Source organism: Aythya marila, assembly GCF_965140915.1.
Source record: "Aythya marila genome assembly, chromosome: 3".
Classification (NCBI taxonomy): Eukaryota; Metazoa; Chordata; class Aves; order Anseriformes; family Anatidae; genus Aythya; species Aythya marila.
Window position 1 is genome coordinate 23,111,514 of NC_139044.1, and position 22,513 is coordinate 23,134,026.

General features: G+C 37.0%; 1 protein-coding gene across 9 annotated transcripts in view; it reads right to left on the minus strand.

The window, feature by feature from the left end:
* Positions 1-344: 344 nt before the first annotated feature.
* Positions 345-22,513, minus strand: part of ENAH (ENAH actin regulator) — an 87,056-nt gene continuing 64,887 nt past the window's right edge. For 2 of the 9 annotated variants that reach the window (XM_082756562.1, XM_082756565.1), the window contains 11 exons: positions 21,691-22,010; positions 19,718-20,515; positions 17,612-17,916; positions 17,218-17,351; positions 16,766-16,820; positions 16,406-16,454; positions 11,860-11,926; positions 9,601-9,663; positions 5,335-5,413; positions 2,917-2,974; positions 345-1,271 (listed from right to left, as the gene is read on the minus strand). In XM_082756562.1, coding sequence (XP_082612688.1) covers positions 1,234-1,271; positions 2,917-2,974; positions 5,335-5,413; positions 9,601-9,663; positions 11,860-11,926; positions 16,406-16,454; positions 16,766-16,820; positions 17,218-17,351; positions 17,612-17,916; positions 19,718-20,515; positions 21,691-22,010 — 1,966 coding nt within the window. In that variant the 3' untranslated portion in view covers positions 345-1,233. The remainder of the gene's footprint in view (positions 1,272-2,916; positions 2,975-5,334; positions 5,414-9,600; positions 9,664-11,859; positions 11,927-16,405; positions 16,455-16,765; positions 16,821-17,217; positions 17,352-17,611; positions 17,917-19,717; positions 20,516-21,690; positions 22,011-22,513) is intronic. The other 7 variants (XM_082756563.1, XM_082756566.1, XM_082756564.1 and 4 more) reach the window with 6 other exon arrangements.

Here is a 22,513-nt window from a genome sequence, read left to right on the forward strand (position 1 = left end):
TGCACTTATACAGGTGCATCCTCAGCAATTCAGATGTCTAAGTGTTTGTTCTCTTGCCAAGAAATGGGTTTGATTCACATGGGAGTTTCAGAACCATTATGGAAGTATTACTGAATTTCAAATATAAAACTAAAAAAAAAAAAAAAAAAGATATAAAAAAGGATTAAGTACCTGGTTCCATTAACATGGTTACTGATAAAAGTCACATTTTCCTCATTATTACACATGCATGTAAGATGAAGAAAAAGTGTAGAAAGTAATAAAAATGTGTCGCCTTCCCCCTCCCTCATCCCACATTTTTCTGGGCATAAATTAAGCCTTAAAAATAAAAAGGCTACTTAATATCTGTGACATGCAATTTTTCTTTTAATTAAAAAGCTGTGTTGTGTTACATTACAAAAATGTCCACATGCATAAATCTAAAAAAAGCCCAAAAATCTACTGTAAATCTACAACATACTAATGATTTACATTTGACTGCTGATTCGCATTATGTAGAAGTCTTAGATTTGGTAAAGCATTGTAACAATGTAGGAAGGCATCTACATCTTTAAACTCTGGACTGTATTTGCTTTTTTTTTTTTTTTTTCCTATAAAATTGCATGAAGGCTAACTAGAGAGGCTTCCTATCATAAAATTCCAAAAACCCAACATGTGATCCCTGTCTAGGTCATTCACTTACAAATACTGCCCTTAAAAAGCACATATTTCTAATCATTCCATTATTTTGTGAACTGAACTTATACACATCTGATCTTTTAAATTATTCATGGAAATATCAGATATGATAGGAAGACAAACCTGAGATTCATTTGAAGTACAACAGTATAACTTGCTAAATCCTTCATTAATAAAGAAAACCTCTCTGAAAAGCCTTCCCAAGCTTTTCCCTGTTTGTTTGTTTTGTGTAACAACAAATTCTGAAACATGTGCAATTTTATCTTGTCATGAGTATACTTCAAAGCACTGTGATCTTGTCTGATAGGCGTAGGAAATTCTGCACAATCATTACAGTAACTTTAAGACTCTTTTCCACCTTGCTGTAAAGGTCAGAAAAAAGCTGCAAACTAGGAGGAAAATAGCGTATCACCAGAGTGATGTGCCTGAAGCTTTTCAGAATATGTTGTTTCTCCCTCCTTCCAAGTGTCTGTCTCCATTTTCTTCTAACAGCTCACAAAACGTAGTCAGTTTTATGTCAAGTTAAAGAGTCACATCGGCTTAGTACTAGTCTTTCTATGCAGTATTCGACTTGCTCAGTTCCTGCCTGATAGCTGGAGAGAAAGAGAGAGAAATTAACAAATCAAACATTTCAAGTCAAGGAAGAAAGCCAGAATTCACAACTAACCTCTTAAAGAAAGTTCATCCTACTAAAACGTCTCAGAGAAGGAATAGTCTATATGTAATATGCTTCTCATGTGGTTAAAAGGCAAAGTGTCAGTCTCAGCTAGGCAGAACGCTTTTCACTCCTATTAGGTTTTCATTAACTTTTTATTTTTCAGTTCTACACCTCCAGCAAGTCTACCACTGAGATATCAAGGAGCATGTGTGTGGGCTTATTTATTTCAGTTTAGCAATAGCCTCTGGGCCATACACTGTTTGCATCGTATTATCCAAAAGGCTGTGGTACACAGCATAGCCAAAATATTAATGAAGAAAAAGTATTTTATGAAACAGTTACTGATTTAAGTATAGGGAAAAGCACTGCATTGTAGTGCAAAACCAGTCAGCTCTTTCTACCACATCTGTTAATGACATTTACTATTTTACCAGTTGTGGTACCAGTTTCAATATGACCATACTTCATTTTGGTATAATCCACAAAGCAGTAAAAATGAAACAAAACATTAACACCCACACAGTTTTATTTACTTCTTGATTCATCGATCTTAAAGATGATTATTCCTAAATAATTTCCCATAACTACGGAAGACTACTTAATAAAATATCTTCTGTTAAAATAAAAATGAAAACTGTGAAAATTATTTTTACTTGAATCTTACATTAAAGACAAACGTTAGAAGACTGGAAGCTGGAAACATAACCATAGTGAATATTATCAGTTTTGAAATATGCATCCCAGCAGCCCTGGATTATTTTAATTATAAAAATAGCCCATTTACAACCACGATATAAAAAATGTCTCAGAGCACATATTCAAAAAATGACACTTGGTGTCAAATCACTTAAAAAAAAAACAACAAAAAAAAACAAACAGAGGAGAGGAAATAAGACATACGATATACCACAGTAAGAGCAGGTCTGGCACTGTACTGGGTCTGGCTGGGATGGAGTTAACTTTCCCCACATCAGCCCATACAGTGCTGTGCTCTGCACTTTTAGCTGGAACACCATTGATATCCCACCAATGGTTTGTCTACTGCTGAGCAGTGCTGGCACAGAATCAAGGCTGCCTCCAAATCACCACAAAGCTAAAAGGCTGCGAGTGGGCAAGAGGTGGGGAAAAGACATCGCCAGGGCAGCTGACCTAAACTGACCAAAAGATATTCCAAGCCATATCAATTCACGCTCAGCAATAAAAGCTGAGGAAGGGGAAGAAGGGAAACTCTTGTTATAAAAACCTGTCCTCCTAACAACCACAATGTCTGTCAAGGCCCTGCTTTCCCAAGACGTGGCCGAATATTGTTTGCTAACAGGAAGCAGGGAATATTTTTTTTTCTTTGCTTCCATGCAGCCTTTGCCTGTTTTTCTTTTTCCCTTTAGACTGTCTGTCCTCATCTCGACCTGTGAACCCTTGTCCCCATAGGCACAAATGAACGAATGCCAACAGACTATCAACAAGTCTGTATTTTCCAATATTTGATTCTCAGAATAAAAACATACCAAGCTTACATTTTGGTGCAGCTTAAAAATTACTTGCTCTGAGATTCAACAATAACAAAATAAATTGATACTTACCATCAATGAGTTCCTCCTTTAATTTCGTTAACTCCTTTCTCATTTCATCTAAAATATCCTATGGTGTCAAAGTAATAGATTAGTTTTGGAACATCTAGCTTTCTACTGAGAGAAATCCAAAATTATTATAGCCTTCAATCGACCTTTAACAATTCTGAAATTTATATTCCACACTTTATCATAAGAAATTAATCCCCCAGATCTGAAACATTTAAAAAATACGTCTTATAAATTGATTTCAGTAGTACTTATTAAAGAAGGGAAATACTTAAGTTAGAATATTGCACTAATATAATTGCTAAATAATAATAGGATCATCCCTTTAAAATAAGGGAGCTTTATCATGGATGAAAGCTCATATGCAATGCAAAGAAATCTAATTAAAAAAAAAAAGGCCAAGAAAACATTCAAAGGGAAAAAATATGGGATCAAGTTATCCCCAGTCACAAACTGGAATTTAACCTAATCAAAATGACTGAGTTAAATGCTACCAATTTTTTCTGCAGCCTTCTGTATATCTGATTTGGGATAATTATTTTAAGAAAATGCTTTTGAAACCAGAGTGGGAAGTACTGTCTGTTTCTGAAAAGTACAGTCTCATCCCAGGCAAAACAGTAATCATCAGTAAACACATCCAAAAGATTTTAATATTCAGCTCTTTTTCAGCTTTTCAACACAATTAGAATACTAATGTGCAATACTAGACATTTTTTCGGTGTTCCTCAAACACATACACACACCATATATGCACGAACCCTGTCTTCAAGTAACAGCATCAAAGCTTAAGGGGTACCCTCATGCAATTTAAGCTCCTGGAGAAGGTGGGAAGAGCTGCATTCCTCCCGCTAGAGAATGGATATGCCAACAAGCTGCTATGAAGCACAAGAAAGCACTTGCAATGTGTCAAATACTTCATAGTAACTGCCCATTTTGTCCAAAGACAAAACAATCCACCCTAAACAACCTAGCCATCTAGACTCAGACTGCTGGAAATTTGGTACATCTGAACTTTATGAAATTATAGGATCTACACAGACTTCAACTCAAAAGAACCACTGACAACATCATAAAATCATCCAGACTGCTATCTGCAAGTTGTAGCATGAGTGCTGAAAATCCTCCATAAAATTTGAGGAGTACCTGTTTTATCTCCAGAACAGACACTACAACCCCAGACTTTTATTTAGGTAAAAAGGATTATGAAGTGAAAGATGTCTCTTTCCAGAACAACAGCAAAAAAAGTCATATTTGCACAGAGTGCAGACCTTTTTTTTTTTTTTTTTTTAACCGTCTGGTTGGAACAGTTCCTAGAAAATAGAAAACTGCATTTCCTCATACAAGACTCAAAATAACCCACAGGGAATCTATCTGTGTTAACATCAGAAATGGTGGGGTGTTTTTTGTTTTTTTTTTTGAGCCAGAAAGAACGTACATTCCCTGAACAACCCACGTATTAGCAGAGGCATTATGAAGCATGACAGAGAAAAAATATACAGTAGTATTATCTTATTGTCTTCAGTGGAGAACATGGAGCACCTCATAGAAATGTTCTCAGATCAACATCATCCCTACATCCCAGATATCTGCCACTCTCTAAAGAGAACCTTGCTTGAAAAGACATCACCTACAGTCAGCAAAGATGATCATATGGCCTCAAAGGCAGACTTCTTAGTAGCTGGAGGAACAAAAGTAAATTAAATCCACTTGCTCCTGTGAGGGTTCCTATGAGGAACTGTCTTCCATCTAGCATGGGAGGTCTTAGTCTAAATATTAGAAATACTGTTAAGTGATGTCTCCTGCCTTGACACAAGTGACACATCTGTCGCTGAGGTTTTTGTTGCTCAGATTATGGTATGCTTGGCAAATAATTGTCACGTACAGGTAAGTGTTAGAAAAGTTTTCCAAAGCATCCTGTAACATGTTTTGCTAATCTAACAGGAGCCTTCCTTCACACATGGCTCATTCTATGGATAGCCAGTATATAGACAGACAGAAATGCGATACCACTGGATGCTATTTCATCACCAAGCTCATGACCACAAGTGCTCAACTCTGATATTTAAAAAAGGTTATACTTCGGTAGGTAGAGCAGTCTTTGTTTTGTGAGGGAGGAGAGGGGAAAGAAAGGTTTTCCAAGCAAACTAATTTTACCAGTTCTATCTGTATTATCAACACCATCTTGTGTATTCCGTGTAATGCAAAAGCAGGAACAAGCATCTGGGAGAAAGTAATGGGGCTGTGTAAGCAGGCATCATACAATTATAGCTCCTAAGAATACTGAAGTAAGTTTGGGAAAAAGTAACTACTAATAATTAATTACTGAAGTTTGGAACTAGTTAATAGAACAGTTTAAAACTGGTATTTGAGAGCCCCAGATCCTAATACCCAAGTTTTCTATACAAAGCATGATATATGTACCTGCTTCAATCTGTCATAATCTAGACCTTCTGACTGTACTCCATTGGCACTGGGTTGCCCCGTTGGTGTAGATTTTGGTCTGCAGTACAAAAACAAATCAGTAAGTTACTGGTCACTCATTATTACAACATACATAATACATCTCCATCAAACTTGCTAATATTCATCTATCAAAACAATATTTTTAATATTAAAAGAAAAACAGAAAAAAAAAAATAGACCCAAAATACCACACAGAATGGAAACCAACAACCAAGAACATTTTCCACGCACTGGAAATATTAATCACCATAGGAATAAGTTATTAGTTCAAAACAAGAACAATTCAACTTGCAGACATATTTCATTGTCAGTGGTTTCCGATGTTTTTATGGTGTTAATGAAAAACTGATCTCCTTTGAATGTCAAACACTTTTCATTTTCCCCTTTAAAACTACGTATCTCAGAAAAGGCTCTCTGAAAGAAGCACTCCCTCTTAATGAGTGCATGTTGATATTGCAACCTAAAAGCATGTGGTGTGTGGCATCACCCTTGAAGACTGAGAATTCAGCATGGCAAGACTGAATAACCTGATCTAATTCTTGCTTTGAGAATGCATCGGAAATAGATAGCTTCCAGAGGTCCCTTCCTATGTTATTCCATGCATTGTAAAGCTACTGAAAACAAATACTCAAGGACACTGTAATGGCAGCAAGTTTTATCATATAATGTTTGAGGAAGTTCTGATGTGTTGGTTCTAATGTTTGGTTACTCTCCTAAGACATTGAAACTTGCCTACAGAGATTATCCTGCATTCTTAAAACGTGTTCCAAAATAAGAGGATTCTCAACCATGTCATCTCCCTTTTTCTGATCCCCTGTTTATACAATGTGCAACTTTCAGACTCACATACTTAACTACACTTACAAAGGGCCTTCCATATGCACAGCTATAAGCAGAGACAGAAGCTAGATGCTAACAGCAGAAACAGAGAATGGTTCTCTAAAACACGAGTGGCTGGCTGGCATCAGACAAAGAGGAAGGAATGTTCTGCTGTTCTTAATTGCTTTTTACATCCTAACAATCTCTGTGACTCTATAAAAGGATACAGAAAAAATGCTTGTAAAAAATTGCTGACAGTTAATTTCAAGATGTTTCCCTACTGTTAGAATTATCATCGGATGTAGAATTTAAGGGTAGGGTAAAGGTATAATAAGCTGGGTTCTATTTCACTGCCCATATACGTGGTATCACTGAACAAAAAGCCTGGCTTACATTCAGTTTCTCACTTACAAATTCTTACATAGGAGGAATTAATTAAACACTGCATTTTTCAAGATTTGTTACTTGAAGGTACAACCTTTTTTTTTGTTAAGCTGGAAGGTGACCAGGCACAGGAAAAAAATAAACCAGCAGAAAAGGTACAGTTATGCTTCTTACTTTCTTTCCCATGCACAGTATCTCACTTCAGTACATGAGGGACACAAAGCAATGTATCCATTGCTTTAAAAATGCCCAGATAAATGGAAAATTATTTATCTAGCACAAACAAGCTGTGCTCTCACTCAGAAAAAAAAAAAAGAACCCCAATAATATACTTATTTTTTAAACAAAAGCAGTACTTTCAGGTCTCACTCATCTTCCCTTAAAAGACAGTAGTTTATCCATGAAGAAATAGTTTGATTACACTCTGTTTTTTCAATAATAGCAGAATGAGCCTCATTCCTGATGGTCTTGGTGACTTAAAATTTGACAGGCTATTATTTGCTAACAGAAGAAAAACACTCCAAGTGCAACTCTGAACAGAAAAGGAGATGCACACTTAATTGTCATTTTGATACTACAGAAACTTCCTCCGGCTTGTACTCTCCGTATTTTCACCTCTTATTGGTTCTCAGTGTGAAAAACAAAGACACAGCACGTGACAAGAGTTTTTACCACGCAACCTATATACAGTAACATTTATCACACTGGCATCATTCTAATACAAATTCATAGCTACCAAGTAATCTGGTGACAGCATTTTAAATTTATACATCCTTTTTTTTCTTTTTTTTTTGTTTTTTTTTGGAAGGCAATAACTCTGGTGCAAGTAGTAGAAAACTCTTAATACTTGTTTTTAAAGCTTTGCGACTAATTCTGTGCACTGACGAGTTACTTATGTGAAGTCCTGTTGCACCCATGTAGGAAAAAAACTGCCCATAATTAGTCATGCAAAACAGAGTCAGCAAAAGCAGTGTTTAACTGTCCCTTCGCTGATGGACTTTGCGTCAAAGTAGGTGCAGGAACATTGTTATACCACCAGCTCTATTCTTCACATGGGATCAGAATACTATTAAACAAGTTCCAAAAGAGACACTGCTAACATTACTGGACTTGAAACACACTGAAATGAAATACACAATCCATGGATTAAGATAGAATAAGAAATATTAAGTAACTTTATTGTAGAAGCACCTGGAAAACAGAATTCACCTTGTAGCCGTAAGAAGATCACCAGTGTGTGCTAATGCTATGAAGATAAACCACAGTTTGGGATCTTTTACAAAAATCTTTAGATACTGACAGTGCTAAGTTCCTTAGGAAATAATTCCTTGCTCAAAATAAAAATCAAGACGGGAACTTTGGCAAGTGCTGCTGCTTCACATTCCTGATGTTTAGTATGCTACTTTTGCAGTTTATACCTGAAAGCGCAAACACAGACTGACTCCAAGCAGAACAGTGTGAGTTTTTCAGATTCTCCTTATATTGTTTCTAATCATTAACTGTCTCTTTGTTCCCATATACTAGGGCATTATAGCATTTACCCAACTAGACTGAAATAAAAAAAAGAATCAGTTTCCTCCCCAAAGCTATTCCTGACGAGAGATAGCAGGGATCTACTGAATGTTTTATTAAAAGAATTCAAACAAGAACATATTTGAGTATTTTAATAAAATTACTTATATTTTAAAGAACGTATCTCCACAAACAGACTGCTGCTTGCTTTGCTCAAAATCTTTACAATAAAAAGGTAGCTCTGCCAATTTTATTTCATATATTCCTATAGTGAAATACCTGTCTAGATGTGTAACAGGATAGCCTTCTTAAAAACTTGACCACTCAGTTGTAGGAATGTATTCAATTTTTTTTTTAAGAAGTCCTGCGAGAAATTCTTCATTCATCCAAATATGAAAGACCTTAACTTGTAAACTAGGTAAGTTAGGTAAGTTATCTCAGTCAAATCTAGCTTCCTCTCTACCCAAATTATCCTTTTCCTTCTCCAGTTTGCTCAGAGAAAAGATTCATGGTGAATGCAGTTGCCATTAAGACAGACATTAGCTACTGAAAATTAGCAAATGAAACATCCCAACCATTAGTCCTAAAATGGCTACAGAGCACTCCCGTGTGGTTTTTCATAGCATTGCCTAGCAGGACAGTGAGGCAACCTTTGTAATCCCTAAAGCACCTTAAAACAAACATGCAAGATAAAGATTTTATTCATGCCACCATGCAGAATACGCCACCCAAGATAAGTATCTCAAAGGGGAACTTCTTATACAAAAGATGAAGTATTCACCACAGTGAGTGCTTGATGAAAAACGAACGTGGAATTTGATTCAATAATTCAAAGTGTTCAAAAAAAAAAATCCAAAGCTCTACGAAGCTTAGCTGCAGAAAGCTCTTAAAACCCAAAGGCTTTAAATGTCAGTATTTTTTGCAAAATTTTTGTACTACTACAGGAACTACAGTTTAAAATAGTTATTTTAAAATTTGTGAATACTCTCCCAATTGAAACATTAATTTATGTTTAATGATTCCTTTATTTTTTCATTTCTTTATTTTTTCATATGCTTGTGTCAGGCAAAATCTATTTATCTTTACTTAATCTGTGGCAGCAAGACATGAAAATTCACTTGGAAAATTACCTGCTATTCCTGTATATCTAAGCTTACATTTCTGAAAAATTTCTCAGGATGTTACAGAATGTTCAATCATGGCATATCCAACAAGAATTTGGACCTTCACAGGTGGTGACTAACAGAAATCTAGTATTTATTTCTAATTCAAAACTGGTTCTTAAACCACTTCAATTTGCCTTCAGAACCATCCAAAAACGTTCCAAAAATGGGCTTAACTGGACAAATGAAATACAAAGAGGAACCTGATCATGCATGTGGTGATTACCAACCTATGTAGAAAAAGTCCACCCTTGGATTGGTAAAATAAATAAATTAATTAAAAAAATGTAAGAAAGTAAGAAAGATTTTAATCATTAAAAAGTCTCAAATCCTAACAGGATAATACCTGTTTAATGAATCATAGAGCCTGTTTTCAGAAACAAGCAGGTTTTTCCATGGAGATTCCCGTCTATGAGTAGGGGAGAAACACTACCTTAACAAGCTATAAAAGACCTTAATTATGTTCAGTTTTAAAACCTTAAATACAATGGAGCCTCACTGATTGTGTTCCAGGAGTTCTATTTTGAACATATCAGGAAATATGAAAAACATGTAGTTCAATACTTAAAAATCTGCACTAGAAAAAAAGGGTTTATTTTTAAATAGTATTGATTTATAACATTCATTCTGAATAACAAATCCTTTGTCTAATTACTTGGAAGCTCTCAAGAGAAAATATTGCTTACTTGCCATTTTTGTAAGCACGCTTTATTTAATCCTCATAAATGACCACGTTCACTCTGTATAGGTCAGGAGCAGGTTTTCTAGGCTTAATAGGTGAAAGATATCCCCCCTTGCCGGCAAACATGGTATTAGTGTTTCAAGTAGCAGCACCCTTTGACTAACTCACTCAAAGAACCTTAACAATCTGCTCATAGAGATAGAGTTGTCAACTTCAGAGAATTTAGAAAAAATGCAAGGATATTTAAGAGAGCCTTCTATTAATACCTTTTCTTGCTTGGAAAACTTTATCTGCAGTTTTTACAATATATGCTATGGAACCTTCCAGGAGGTTATGACAACACTGGAATTGAATATTGATATTTGATTAAACAAAGAATTCCTTATTTAAGTGCTTATAGAGCATACACTCACTGAGGCTCTGATTAGTCTGAATTATCAGTCTATCAACATCTTCAACATGATAAAGGAAAAAGCCCGATGGAGAGATTTTCTTAATACATCTCAAGAGAAGTCTCAAAACATTTGTAATTCTTTCTACATTTTTAAATATGCTGAGAATAGGAGAATCTATGCCCAAATGGTCAGGTCAGCAAATACCTCAAATAATGAAATATAAAATGCTCTAAATCTCTTCAGGATTCCTTACAAAATTATTTCTGTGATTATTGAGTTCCCCCTCAATATCATGTATTTATACCTTAATCTGCTTGAAAGCTAGAGACCTCTGTTAAAGCACGTAAGATCTATCAGGTAAGTGTAGGAAGAAGAAATCAAGGCAAAGTTTGTGAAGCAGTATTTTGTTACACTGGCAGTAGAACAGGGAGGACATCACCACCAATGTTACCTTTTTTTTTTGACAAAGCAAAACCAAACAAAACAAAAACAAATGAACAAATGAAAAGAGACCCACAATACAAGCAATCAGAATCAAGACTGGAGAGATTTTAAGTTACTGGACTCAGTAATTTCTGGAAGACATGGATACTGATAGTCTGATAGTGTTTAGTACACAATTTTAGAACTGATGAGACCTCAATGGCAACCTCAACAACAAGTAATGCCACTTAGAGGATTATTTTCTTCACAAATCAACGAATCTTGTACAGCTGTTTCCAACATGCCAGAATCTTAATGAGAATTGAAGTAATTTCAAACAGAATATTCTCAGGTATAACACATTCTTCCATTGTCTTTTGAGAAATTCAGGTAATTTTTTCAGATTATCACAGGTCAGAACCTTTTAACCTCTGTATCCAGAACACACAAGAAAACTAAAATGAACCACAAGCCTACTTAATCGTATTACTGAAATGCCTACCATAATGCCCAGTACCAACTGGAATTCCTGTTGACAAGTTACCAACGACCAGTAAGTGTAGTGAAGGCTGCATAATACTCAATTCATTAGGATGTTTCTTTGGATTCTTATGAAGCAACTACTGAAAACTGTCACTGGATCAAATCTCACCAAGATGTTTAAATATCAAGATATACATTCAATAATTAGCACAGAAATAGAAAGATGAAAACTGTTCAGTAGATTTATGACTGAATATATGAATGATAGCACTGAACTTGGTCTCCCCTGCAGGAAAATTTCAGACTTAAAAATGTAAGGAAATAGAAAGAATTAACCCTTTCTGTAAGCAAATATATACCACAATTATTGAAGTTATATACCAACAATTATTAAGGAATCTTTTTGCTTTACTTTTACCTTGAAAATTTCACTTTTCACTATTCTTTAAAAGCAACACTTTATTCTTAATTAAAATTGCCAAAAGCAGTTTCATAGCAGGACTTTTAAACCCCAAAATGTTGCTTTGTATTATTTTTGCTATTTTAGTCAAGTATCTTTAGGAGCATGAGCAACAACAGCAAACTTATAGAAAAAGATAGCTACTGGTACAAAATAGAGTACCTGGATATAACAGGCGACTTGCTTCCATTCACTGTGTTTGTTCTTTCCCAAGGCTTTCTTGTTAGTTCTGTGAAACACAGAAAAAATAAAAACTATTGTCTTCCATTTGTTGTATAATTATATGAAGAAGCTTAAGTACCTAGCAACTTAAGTCAGTCATTTTCCTTTTTTAAGCTACATTGCATTAGTTCTTTAATATTAAGCTACCTCCTGTTATATTCAAATTATTTTTAGCCATGCAACCATTCGTGTTGTAATAGCATCTTTGAGCTTCACTTTAAATCTAGACATTGCAAATGCCATTTGATTCTTCACAGAATCATGGAACCGTTGAGGTTAGAAGGGACCTCTGGAGATCACCTGGGTCCAACCTCCCTGCCAAGCAGGGTCATCTAGTGCATGTCTTAAACCAAGTGGGAAAAGGTCTACCTTGCTTTACGTATTTTACTGCTTTAGTTGTGAAACATGGAATTCTGGAACCATGACTAAACAGTCAGCTTCAGATACTGGGGGAGTATGTTTTTAAACTAAAGGAGTTTTCCTAGCCTGTTAACAAATTACACAAAAACAATTGTGTTAATTTCAATGAAGCAACAGCAGGAATGAAAAAACTTCACACAACTAGAATACCTTACAACAAGATATTTATTTTCCACCAAAGTTGTGTCCCTTTTTGGGATGCTTGTAAAGTTGCAATGCATATTTACCTCTTTCATAACAACAAACTCAAAACTAAAGGTACATTTTGCACCTGGGTCCAGAGAAGTAGTAGTTTACTTACCACAGCATGATACAGGACAAAGTTTTACTGGGTACCTTTGCTATTGCCTAGGCAGCTTATACACTGCAGGTCAAGCTCTTTATTATATGTTGCAGAAGAAAACTTCTGGGCCTAGTCCATAGACACAGTAATTTGTATTCAAGATGTAAAACAAACAAACAAACAAACAAAAAAACCCACCACCTATCTTTATATAATCTCATGCTTCATTTTCAATTACAGTGCCTCTTTTTAGTTCTGTTTATACTCCTCTCCAAGCAACTTTGACCCACTCACTATCTTGAGATTATTACAGCAATTTTTGTCAACAGAAGACAGAAATAAAACAAAAAACAAATGAACATTTCAGCTAAGGACTATTGTGTGTTATTGTATGGTGAATGAGACCATTTCCTTTAGTGCTCTCACCTAGCCCTTCCTCATGACATAACTATCACCACAAAGGTTTCATTCTGTATTGGTCAGGTTTTCATTCCTTACAATCTGCACAAATTAAAACATTATTTCTATACTGTGAGCTGTTATTACTTGCTTGCTATTGTTATTTCAGTTTTTAAACGTATCAGTGATCTTTTAAGTCTTTATTTCTGGTTTGGTTGAGGGTTGGTTTTGTTTTTAATTGCTGTTTTGTTCCCATTATTTTGCACTGTTCAATTCTGCTACACTGGGCAAGCTGAAAGGCATAAATGTTCTTCTCAATCTAATACTAATCAGGAAGCTCTCCAGCATTCAGCAAAATTAGAAGAATATCTGAACTGCAGAAGTCTACTAGCACAGTCGTCTGTGACCCAGTTAATTACACATTGCCGATGCTAGTAATGTCTCAAGCTTTATTAATTTGCTATATGAGGCTTCAGGATTTGTCCAGCCTTGGAATTATTTTAGCTGTATTTGCAAAATTATCTGAGAAATTTTTTGCCATGGCTGCAGCTTGTTCAACCACTACAATCACTATATAGCTGAAACAGCAAAATTATTCAAGTTTCACATGTCTGTTTTCTATTCTATATTTTTGAGCTTGCTTTTTTTACATTACCTAAGATGTTTTAAGTTACATTTTATTTAGCTTTATGTAACTGTGTTTCTTCCTCTAAAAGGAATACACAATCTGCAGAGAAGGACTAGCAGGTCTACACAATCGTGCCATCGCTCTCCCTGTAAGCACAAGAGGAGAGAAAGAACATAGCTTCTTAACAGAGCTGAAATAAACTCAAGGAGACCCAAGCTTAAGACAGAAGAAATGTCTCCCCTTTCAACCTCATACTCCTCCTGACAAAGAATCTGGAACACCGGTAGTTCACAGCACATAGCAAAGGTAAACTTAACATCAAAGTAAGTCGTAAATGCTAGCAAGTCCCTGCATAACAATTTCAATCATATTAATGGCAATTATATATAATTACACAACTAGACTAAGCACTGATATCCTGTAACTGAACAAAGACTAATTGTTTGATATTTTAGCAGCCTGCTCAAAACAACACTAGAAGAACACGACAGATCCACTACTCAGATTGCTCAGCATAATTCAGATACAACTACCAGACGTCCATCTATAGAAAGCAATATATATCTACATATATGTCTATCTATAGAAAGCAATGCTACATAGGGCCTCTAAGAAACACCACAGCTCACAAATCTTCATTTCTCATTCAACAACATTGAATTCAAAAAAGAACACCACTCAGACTGTGTCATACAGGGCTAAGAAAGGATTCATCTTCATTTGAAAGGGCTAAGAAAGGATTCACCTTCATTTTGGTATTATTATACATCAGATTCAGTATTTTAATAATAATTGTAATAATTCAACTCCTCGCTTAAAAGCCCTGATGTTTCCACCTGAACTTGTCAAGTCAAACAAGCAAGGAAAACACTTTTCCTTCCTTCCACATATTACTCCTAACTAGATCTCTACCTTTTGGCAGCCATGTAGCTAGGCTTTTCCATTCTTGGAATAGCATCACTTCAGAGAATTGGTTCTCATCCCCTCACCAATCCCCAACTGCATAGTTCAACCCTTTCTCCAAAGGCTCCTCTCCTGAGAACAGAATACTTCTTTAGCATGACAAATACTTTGATGCGAAGGAATGGGGACAGACAGATGGCAAAGTCCTCAAATTTAAATATAGGATAGTAACAATATATCTGTTGTTCTAAAAGGTAAGATGTATTTCTCCCTACATATTTAGGATCCTTACTCCTGAGAATCTCACCAAAAGTTTCTGCATTTCATCCTTGTCTAGTAACACCACCTACCTCTTCATAGCCTAAGTTTTTTCTAGGCCCCTAAAATAGCGCATTTGAAAACCACCTGCTTATTATACTTGCACCCTAGTACATTATTGCAATAATTTGTTGAATTTTTGACCTGGCCTACACTTAATATACCGAATATTCCTCTTAAACATTTTAATGACATGCTCCAATGATGATGCACAGCATTATCAAAACATTTTACATCATCAAGAAATGAGGTGGAATCTCTCTTCTAAGGAAAGACTCATCTCCAGGTGCATTTGACATTTAAGTTCTAAGAAGCGTCTCATCACAGCCACCAAAGAAACTACTTTACTTCCTTCCACTGTTCTTGATTTCCCTCTTTTTGTCCTATATTAATAAGAGAAGCATCCCAAAAAGCAGACATTTACCCAACGCTCACATCATCTCCATGTTAACAGAACAAAGCAAACTCTGAAGAAAAAAAAAAGGGTGGAAAATGATAAGATTTATTGCCTTGCAATCCTATTTCTTTAAATGACCTGCTGTATCTCAATGGTAACAGCTTTTCCATTATTTCCATTAAGACACACCTAGCTCCCTGTCTCTTTTTATCCCACAGCTAGTGTTTACCCAGAACTTGATCACCCTATAGCAATGTCTTTCAACAGTAAGGCCTGCAAAACTTCAAGTGGCTGAATCATTTAGTGAAGAAACACATATGGGAAAGCAGTCAGAGAAAGCTAAAACATACTGAACATTGGTGTGCTCAGTACCCAGCCATTTTCCTTTTTCCCCTCTGCTTCCGGAAGAGAAGCAGCATCTCTTGGGATGACAAACTGCACATTGTCCCTGCTATGCACAAGGTGAGAGGGGGCCTAGGAAGCTAACATGCAGGAAGGTACTACTCAAGTACAAGAAAAAAACAGTCTCAAGTGTCAGCCAGATTTTGTAATACAAGTATTTACAGTATGAATACACATGCATGCTGATAATACATGCTGACCAACTACAGAACTGGTGATACAAAAGCTTTCCTTACTGACTGCAGCAGAAGTGCATACTGCACAGCTCCTAACTCCACCACAGGCATACATCAGCAGAGGAATTAATGCTTAAAGAATTTCTGCACCGGGCACTCCTGTTGATTTAGGAGAGACACAAGCGAATCCTTCCTGAGCTAAGTGATAACTGTTTACATCTGACCGACAGTTTTCTATGTCTGACTTGAGGGAAACAAACTACCGCACCAGCTCACGTCCTGTAATGACAAAGACAGCTTGCTTTCACATTCACTGCCTGCTGTTTCCATGAATCAGCCCCACAGGTTCGACACCAGAGGATACTGCATTTGGTAGAGTGCTTCAGTAGATGTTTTTATCTGCTGCCTTCTGAAACATCTCAGAACCAGAACCATTCTACAGTAAAATGTCAGGTTGTAATCAAGGGCTAAGAGCCAGACTCCAAAATTTAACAAGCTTATTGAGATTCATCATTATATTTTAGCATTAGAGTCAGAGTTCACAAACCTATGCTACTTACCAGGTGTGCTTGTTGAAGAAGCCTTAGAAGTTGAAGACTCTGATTCTTCCTGATTAACAGGGAAGAGAAAGGAAGGAAGAATAAAGGCAGGGGTGAGGGGCAGAGAGAAAAAACACACCTTTGACTCTTGTGAACTTAGTACATGAATCTCAACCATTCAAATATTTAATTCTTTTTTTTTTTTAAACAGAGATTTAATAGCTCTGTTCGATTTTATGCAGAAAGTGAACGAACAGTAAAACCTTCTCAAAACAGAAGATATGCATATAAGTATGGTAAAGTATAAATAATTTCCATGACATCATTAGAATCTTTTTCAAGTATTGAGTAACTTGACATAGATAAGATTTCTCAACTCACGGTCTTGTCTTCTTTCTGGTCTTGTTCTGTTGATCCCTTTTCAGCAATTCTTCTCCTACAGGCAGAGACAAAAGTTACCAAGATCATTATGGCTTTAAGATGAAAGACTGCTCTTCACTGTAATTAAGGATACATAAAGCTTGTTATTTAGATAACTAAATATTAGTGTTAAAGTACTTTCAGAATGCTTTCAGGGCCAAAGCCCTCTTTTCCAAGTGATTTTGGGTTTCCTTATCCTTTTGAAGTTTATATTCCCTACCGCTGCACAAAGACTTACAGAAAAGAAAAGTACTTCATTATACTTGAGTAAAAACGGCTATTCATAAAACGTTATCAACTTCACAGAGCAACCACATGAGCAAGCATATGTTTGTTTGATCCTTAGCCAGCTGAAAACAGACACCGAGAATCTTACCTCTAAGAGCAGCTACAGCACAGCAACAGCTACTTACCTCCTGGCCAGCAGGGCACTCATTTCTTCCATCAAGCCACTACCTCCCAGGGGAAGTGGCCCATTTCCACGGCCACCGTCTGTTTTAGATGGAGCAGACCCTCCTCCTCCACTTGAACTGGAGGAGTCTTCACCCTTTGCAATACACAAAAGTAACAGTGTACATGCAAACAATTATAGCTGACAATGAAATAAGCAAAGTTCACATAGTAGAAAGAAACAGTTGTATAAAGACTGCAGCACCACCTATAACTTTTTAAATAATGAATTACAGCTATCCAAGATGTATTTTACAGGGCTATTAATCTGAAACAAAAACTACAGCCAGTTCAGGAACACAGAATTTAGAAATAGAAATCAGAAAAAAATAACAAAAACATAACAGTTGCATTTACCCGTGACACTTTCCTAAGTTTGGCTCCAGCAAGTGCAGCTGCTAGTCCAGTTAGAGGGCGATTTTCTTCAGACATAAATCCGACGGAAAATCCAGAGGCAGGAAGGGGGGGAGCAGGAGGTGGGAGGGGAACAGCAGGTACTTGGCTAGGAAGAGGAGGTGGTGGCGGTGGTGGCGGAGGCCCTGAAGGTGGAAGTGGAGGTGGTGGTGGTGGGCCTGGAGGAGGTGGGGCTGCTGCCGAAGACTGAGCTGGGCCAGGGGGCAACGGGGGTGGGGGAGGAGGTGCAGGTGGTCCTTGGACAACACCTAGTATCAAAGAGAAAAAAAGAGACTATATTAAGGATTTTGAAAGGAAAGGTCTTATTCTCTCGAAACACAGGTTCATTTTCTCTGTGTATAAGTTAATACTGGGAAGTATCCTTTTTGTAGGCAAGAGAACACTCCAAGTTTCAGCAGGGGAGAACATCCTTATTAAATGCACTAGAAGTATTATATAGTACGCTGTAAGAGATCAGAATTTCAGAGCCATTTAAATACAATAACCCTCCAGTTAGGTTTTGTGCTGCAGCCAAGAACCTTCAGAAGGGAAGCAAGCAACGCTTTTAGAGTAATGTACAAGTATCAAACTGCAGAAGAAAAAAAATTACTTATCAAAATGGCGCGAAGTAAGAAGTACTCATTGTATCGATGAGCATTTAACACACCACCCAAGCATCTGCAACCTGGAAGTGTTTTAGTTCCAACACCGACTTCTAAGCCTGAATAAAAGTCTTTCCTCTAAAAAACATCCCAGGAATCAACTTTAATAATTAAACACAGACAGTAATTAGTGAGTTAGAAGACTGACATTTCAACCTGACGAGGACAAGCTCTTCCATTTATTTATGATTCCTTTAACCTTTTACAGTACAGATATGCAGTACAAAATTTGTTTTAAAGAAATAATATCCTGATGTTTAATGCAGCTGCCAAAGTGTTTATATTATGGGAACAATTTCAGGAATTACGATTAAGAGAACAGCCCCACATATCAACTCCATTCCCTTGCTTGACTACAGAACTGACATAAGCTAGTGGAAGTCAGCAACCACCTTAAGCCATCTCTAAAGGCAGGAATTTCATTCGAGAGCCTCCCTGGTTTCCTATCATGCTAACCCTTGAGTAAGTTCAAAAGCATTTTAAACTCTCTAGTGATTACTCACCATCCAAATGCATGCTTTTATTCCATAAAAAAACACAAGACCACTCACCCTATTTCTACTCAATCACAGAGCAGCTCACAATTTAATGCAACACATCTGTAAATAGGATCTACTCTGCATGGTTTGTGTGATGAAGCTACATTCTACTTATCGCCCTGGATCCCCTCTACCCAAACCCTTAGCTAAGCTACTGCAGTCTTATGTATATAAGACCTAAATCTATTAAGTCACTATAAAACAGGATTCAGGTTAACAAAGACATTTACATCCATTTAAAACATGTTTATATCACATTGGTAGAGTGTCCATTAAGACTGTCATCTGCTTAAACTAACTTTGTCTTTTTTTAATAATGAAACCTTTTAATCTATTCTGGTAGAATACCACAGAAAGACCAATCAATCACCTTAGGTGCGTGCGCATACAGCACACACCTCAATATGAACACTGCCCAGAAAGAAATGCTGTAATTGTTATACACCACCTTCTAAATTTTAAGCTACATTGTGAGTATCAAAGTGGTTCAAATTATTCCTCACTTAAGGTCATATGTCTAAAGCCACATACACGTACTCCTGCTTCACCTGCCATCAGGAAACTAACGATGCTGCCTATTAATACAATGGTCCCAATAAACAAACAGTGCAAGATTTACCAAGCCAGTATTTGACAAGCTGTTCTCAACAGATGAGAGCTTAAGAAACCAGAATTTTATTTATGACAGACCACAGAACTCTGGCTCTTCTCCCTTACCAGTTTCCAGATGGTATTTCGTTGTGGTATTAAGATCACTGCAACTTTTGAAGCGTTTTGTTAATTCTTCGGAGCAGTTAAGGGCTTTGATACAAATTGTTTTTGACTGCATTACTGATTAGTGAATTAGTAGCAATAACAGAAAGCCTTACCCTGCTGGGTCGTAGGTTCAATCGGCTGAGAGGCTGCCTGCAAGACTGGCTCAGAAGCAGAGGAGTCTCCCAGCACAGAGTTTAGAGAGTTCTCAACAGAGGCAGGGGTAGCTGCAGAGGGAGAAGGGAGAACACTAGGCTTGGATGAGGGAGTCGAGGCATTAGGGGAGTTTGGAGAAGGAGAAGCTTGAGGTCCAGAGAGTGACAGAGGTGGAAAGGAAGGCAGTGGGGGGGGAGGAGGTGGCGGAGGTGGAGTTGGACCTGAGGTAGGCGAAGGAGCTGGATAAGTCACATTTTCAGAAAGCCCATTAGGAGCTGTGGGAGATGTAGGCATTTGGGTCACTGGATTAGAAGCTGACACTGGGAGGACAGGTCTTGGACCAGTAGCTTTGCCTGGTGGACTGCTTATCATTACCGGAGGTGATGGGGGAAGGGGAGCGAAACTGGGCGCAGACCAAGCAACAGGCTTTGTATTTGGAGGCAACGTCGCTGGGGCATTCACAGGAGAAGGGGGCCGAGAACTTTTGTTGAGTGGACGAGGAACCGTAGCATAATGGGGAAGAACAGGGTGGAAAGCTGAGCCTAAAGATGTAGCAAAACGTGATGCAGAGTGCCTTAGAGGCGGTGTAGGGGGAGTGGAAGTCGGTGGTGCAGAAGTCACTACAGCATACTCCGATGTGGACTCTGACATTGGTGCTGAGACTGCTTTTGCATATGATGGAGGAGGTGCTGAAGGAGGCTGGCAACTGGAGTATTCAGGAAGTGGAGTGCTATACGGGGAGTTGTCGAAAGATGGAGCTGGACAGAAGATGGAAAGCAGCAGCAAAGGCAGGATAAAAAAAGGAGAAAGAGAAAAAGGGAGCTAATGAAGCAACAAAACCAGCATTCAAACAAAATGTATAAATGTAGACTACAGTTAGTACCAGAGGATTAGGCACAAGTGAAAATACTGTTAGGAAAGTTTTATACATTATCAACAGCTGCTTAATTTTACCAACCATTTTTGTGCCAACATTTGAATTTACAAATACGTTCTAGGACAAGTTTTCTCAAATCCCATCTGTGAGATGGTTAGATACAGGGTTGATTAATCAGTCTTATCAGCTTTTATCTTCTTGTTTTGTTGCAAATTGCAAGCAAGTGTAGTGATCTTAACATTTGGTACAAATTTTATTAGAAGAATTGTTAACGCAGGCAGCATGTAAATATTATCTCTTTTCCCTAGAGTACTAGAGTAAGCTCCATCACAAACTTCACAGTAGTTGGAATAAATCTACAAATAAAATCCTCTTCTACAGTAACTAGTTTGTTACACAGCATACTCTGACTTTTACCACAAGATGACTTCTTATTTAAATTGAGTTTGTTACTAAAGGACAAAGTGCTTGATTAATGTTCCATTACATTATCTAAGGGAAAGAGCTTCTAATTATCACTGGACACACTTCTAAAGGCAGTGTATTATCTTATCTACAAATTCATATAACACTTTTCACTGTAATTTACTACGATCATAAGTGAAGCAGAAGTTCATACTGAAAGGCATTTCTCACACTATGACTTCACCTTAGATACATACCCTCTATGTAAACATATTCAAGCTAGTTTTGTCAAATTATCTGATGAGAATAAGTTTAATAGAGCATACAACAACAAAATATTTAGAAATTTTAACTCATCATACATTAACCAATGCTGGAGGTGCCCAATATGATTCAAGTTCTTCATGCAATCAGGAAGTAAAGCAATGGAGCAAACGTATTTTTACATGTTTTATTTCAGGGTTAGTGGAAAATTATGACAGGAAAGTAATCTTGGACTTCTTGCCATAAGAAAGAAAGAAATTCCACCCCACAAGTTATATACTGACTGCTCTTGCACAGCTATACTCCCTGCCCTTGTTTGTCGCCTCCCACGCCATTACCCAAACACAGAGTATGGTACTTGAACACACTTGGTTTTGAAATTCTTACCAGCATTTGAAATTCTTCTCTCTCTTTCCCATTCCAATTGTTCCCTTTCCAACTGCTCTTGCCGTTCTCTTTCTTGCCTTTCCCGTTCAAGTCGTTCAAGTCTTTCTCGATCCTGCCTCTCCTTTTCCTGTCTCTCCCTTTCTAGGCGCTCTTGCCGTTCCCTTTCTTGCCGTTCTCGCTCCAGTTGTTCCTGTTCTAGGCGCTCTCTTTCAAGTCTCTCCCTTTCTAGCCTTTCTCTCTCCAGTCTCTCCCGTTCCATTCGTTCACGATCCAGCCTTTCTCGTTCCAGCTCTTTCTGCCTTTGTTGCTCTTGCAACTGTCTACAATCATGGAAAAAAAAAAAGAAAAGACTAAGCTGCAAAGTTAAAACCAAGAATATCAAATAACTGTTAGAGGACAAAAAGATAAAACAATGAACAGTCTTTGCAACTGTAAGAACGAAAACATGGCATTTGTGCCTACATACAATTCTGAACCATACACTTTATTTTTTGGAGCTGGATAACAGGTGTATTATATTTACAGTAAAAAGACTCATATACCCAGTTTCACAATATTAAATTGGTTAGTAGGAAAGACAGCTTTCAAGAGGTAGGAATAGAAAGCTATTGCTGATAATTCTCTCACTGATGCAATCTTGTGAGTTTGGGATATGGAGTTATATTTGTTCTTTGCATGGTATTTTATACTTGAAGCAGTGAATAAAAGAAGAGTGAAATGGCAATATCATAAATCCCCATCAAAAAACACACATTAGATCTTTCACATAAACTAGTCGGCTAGTATTTATCCAAATTTTACAGAAGCAAAGTGCATACTTTAT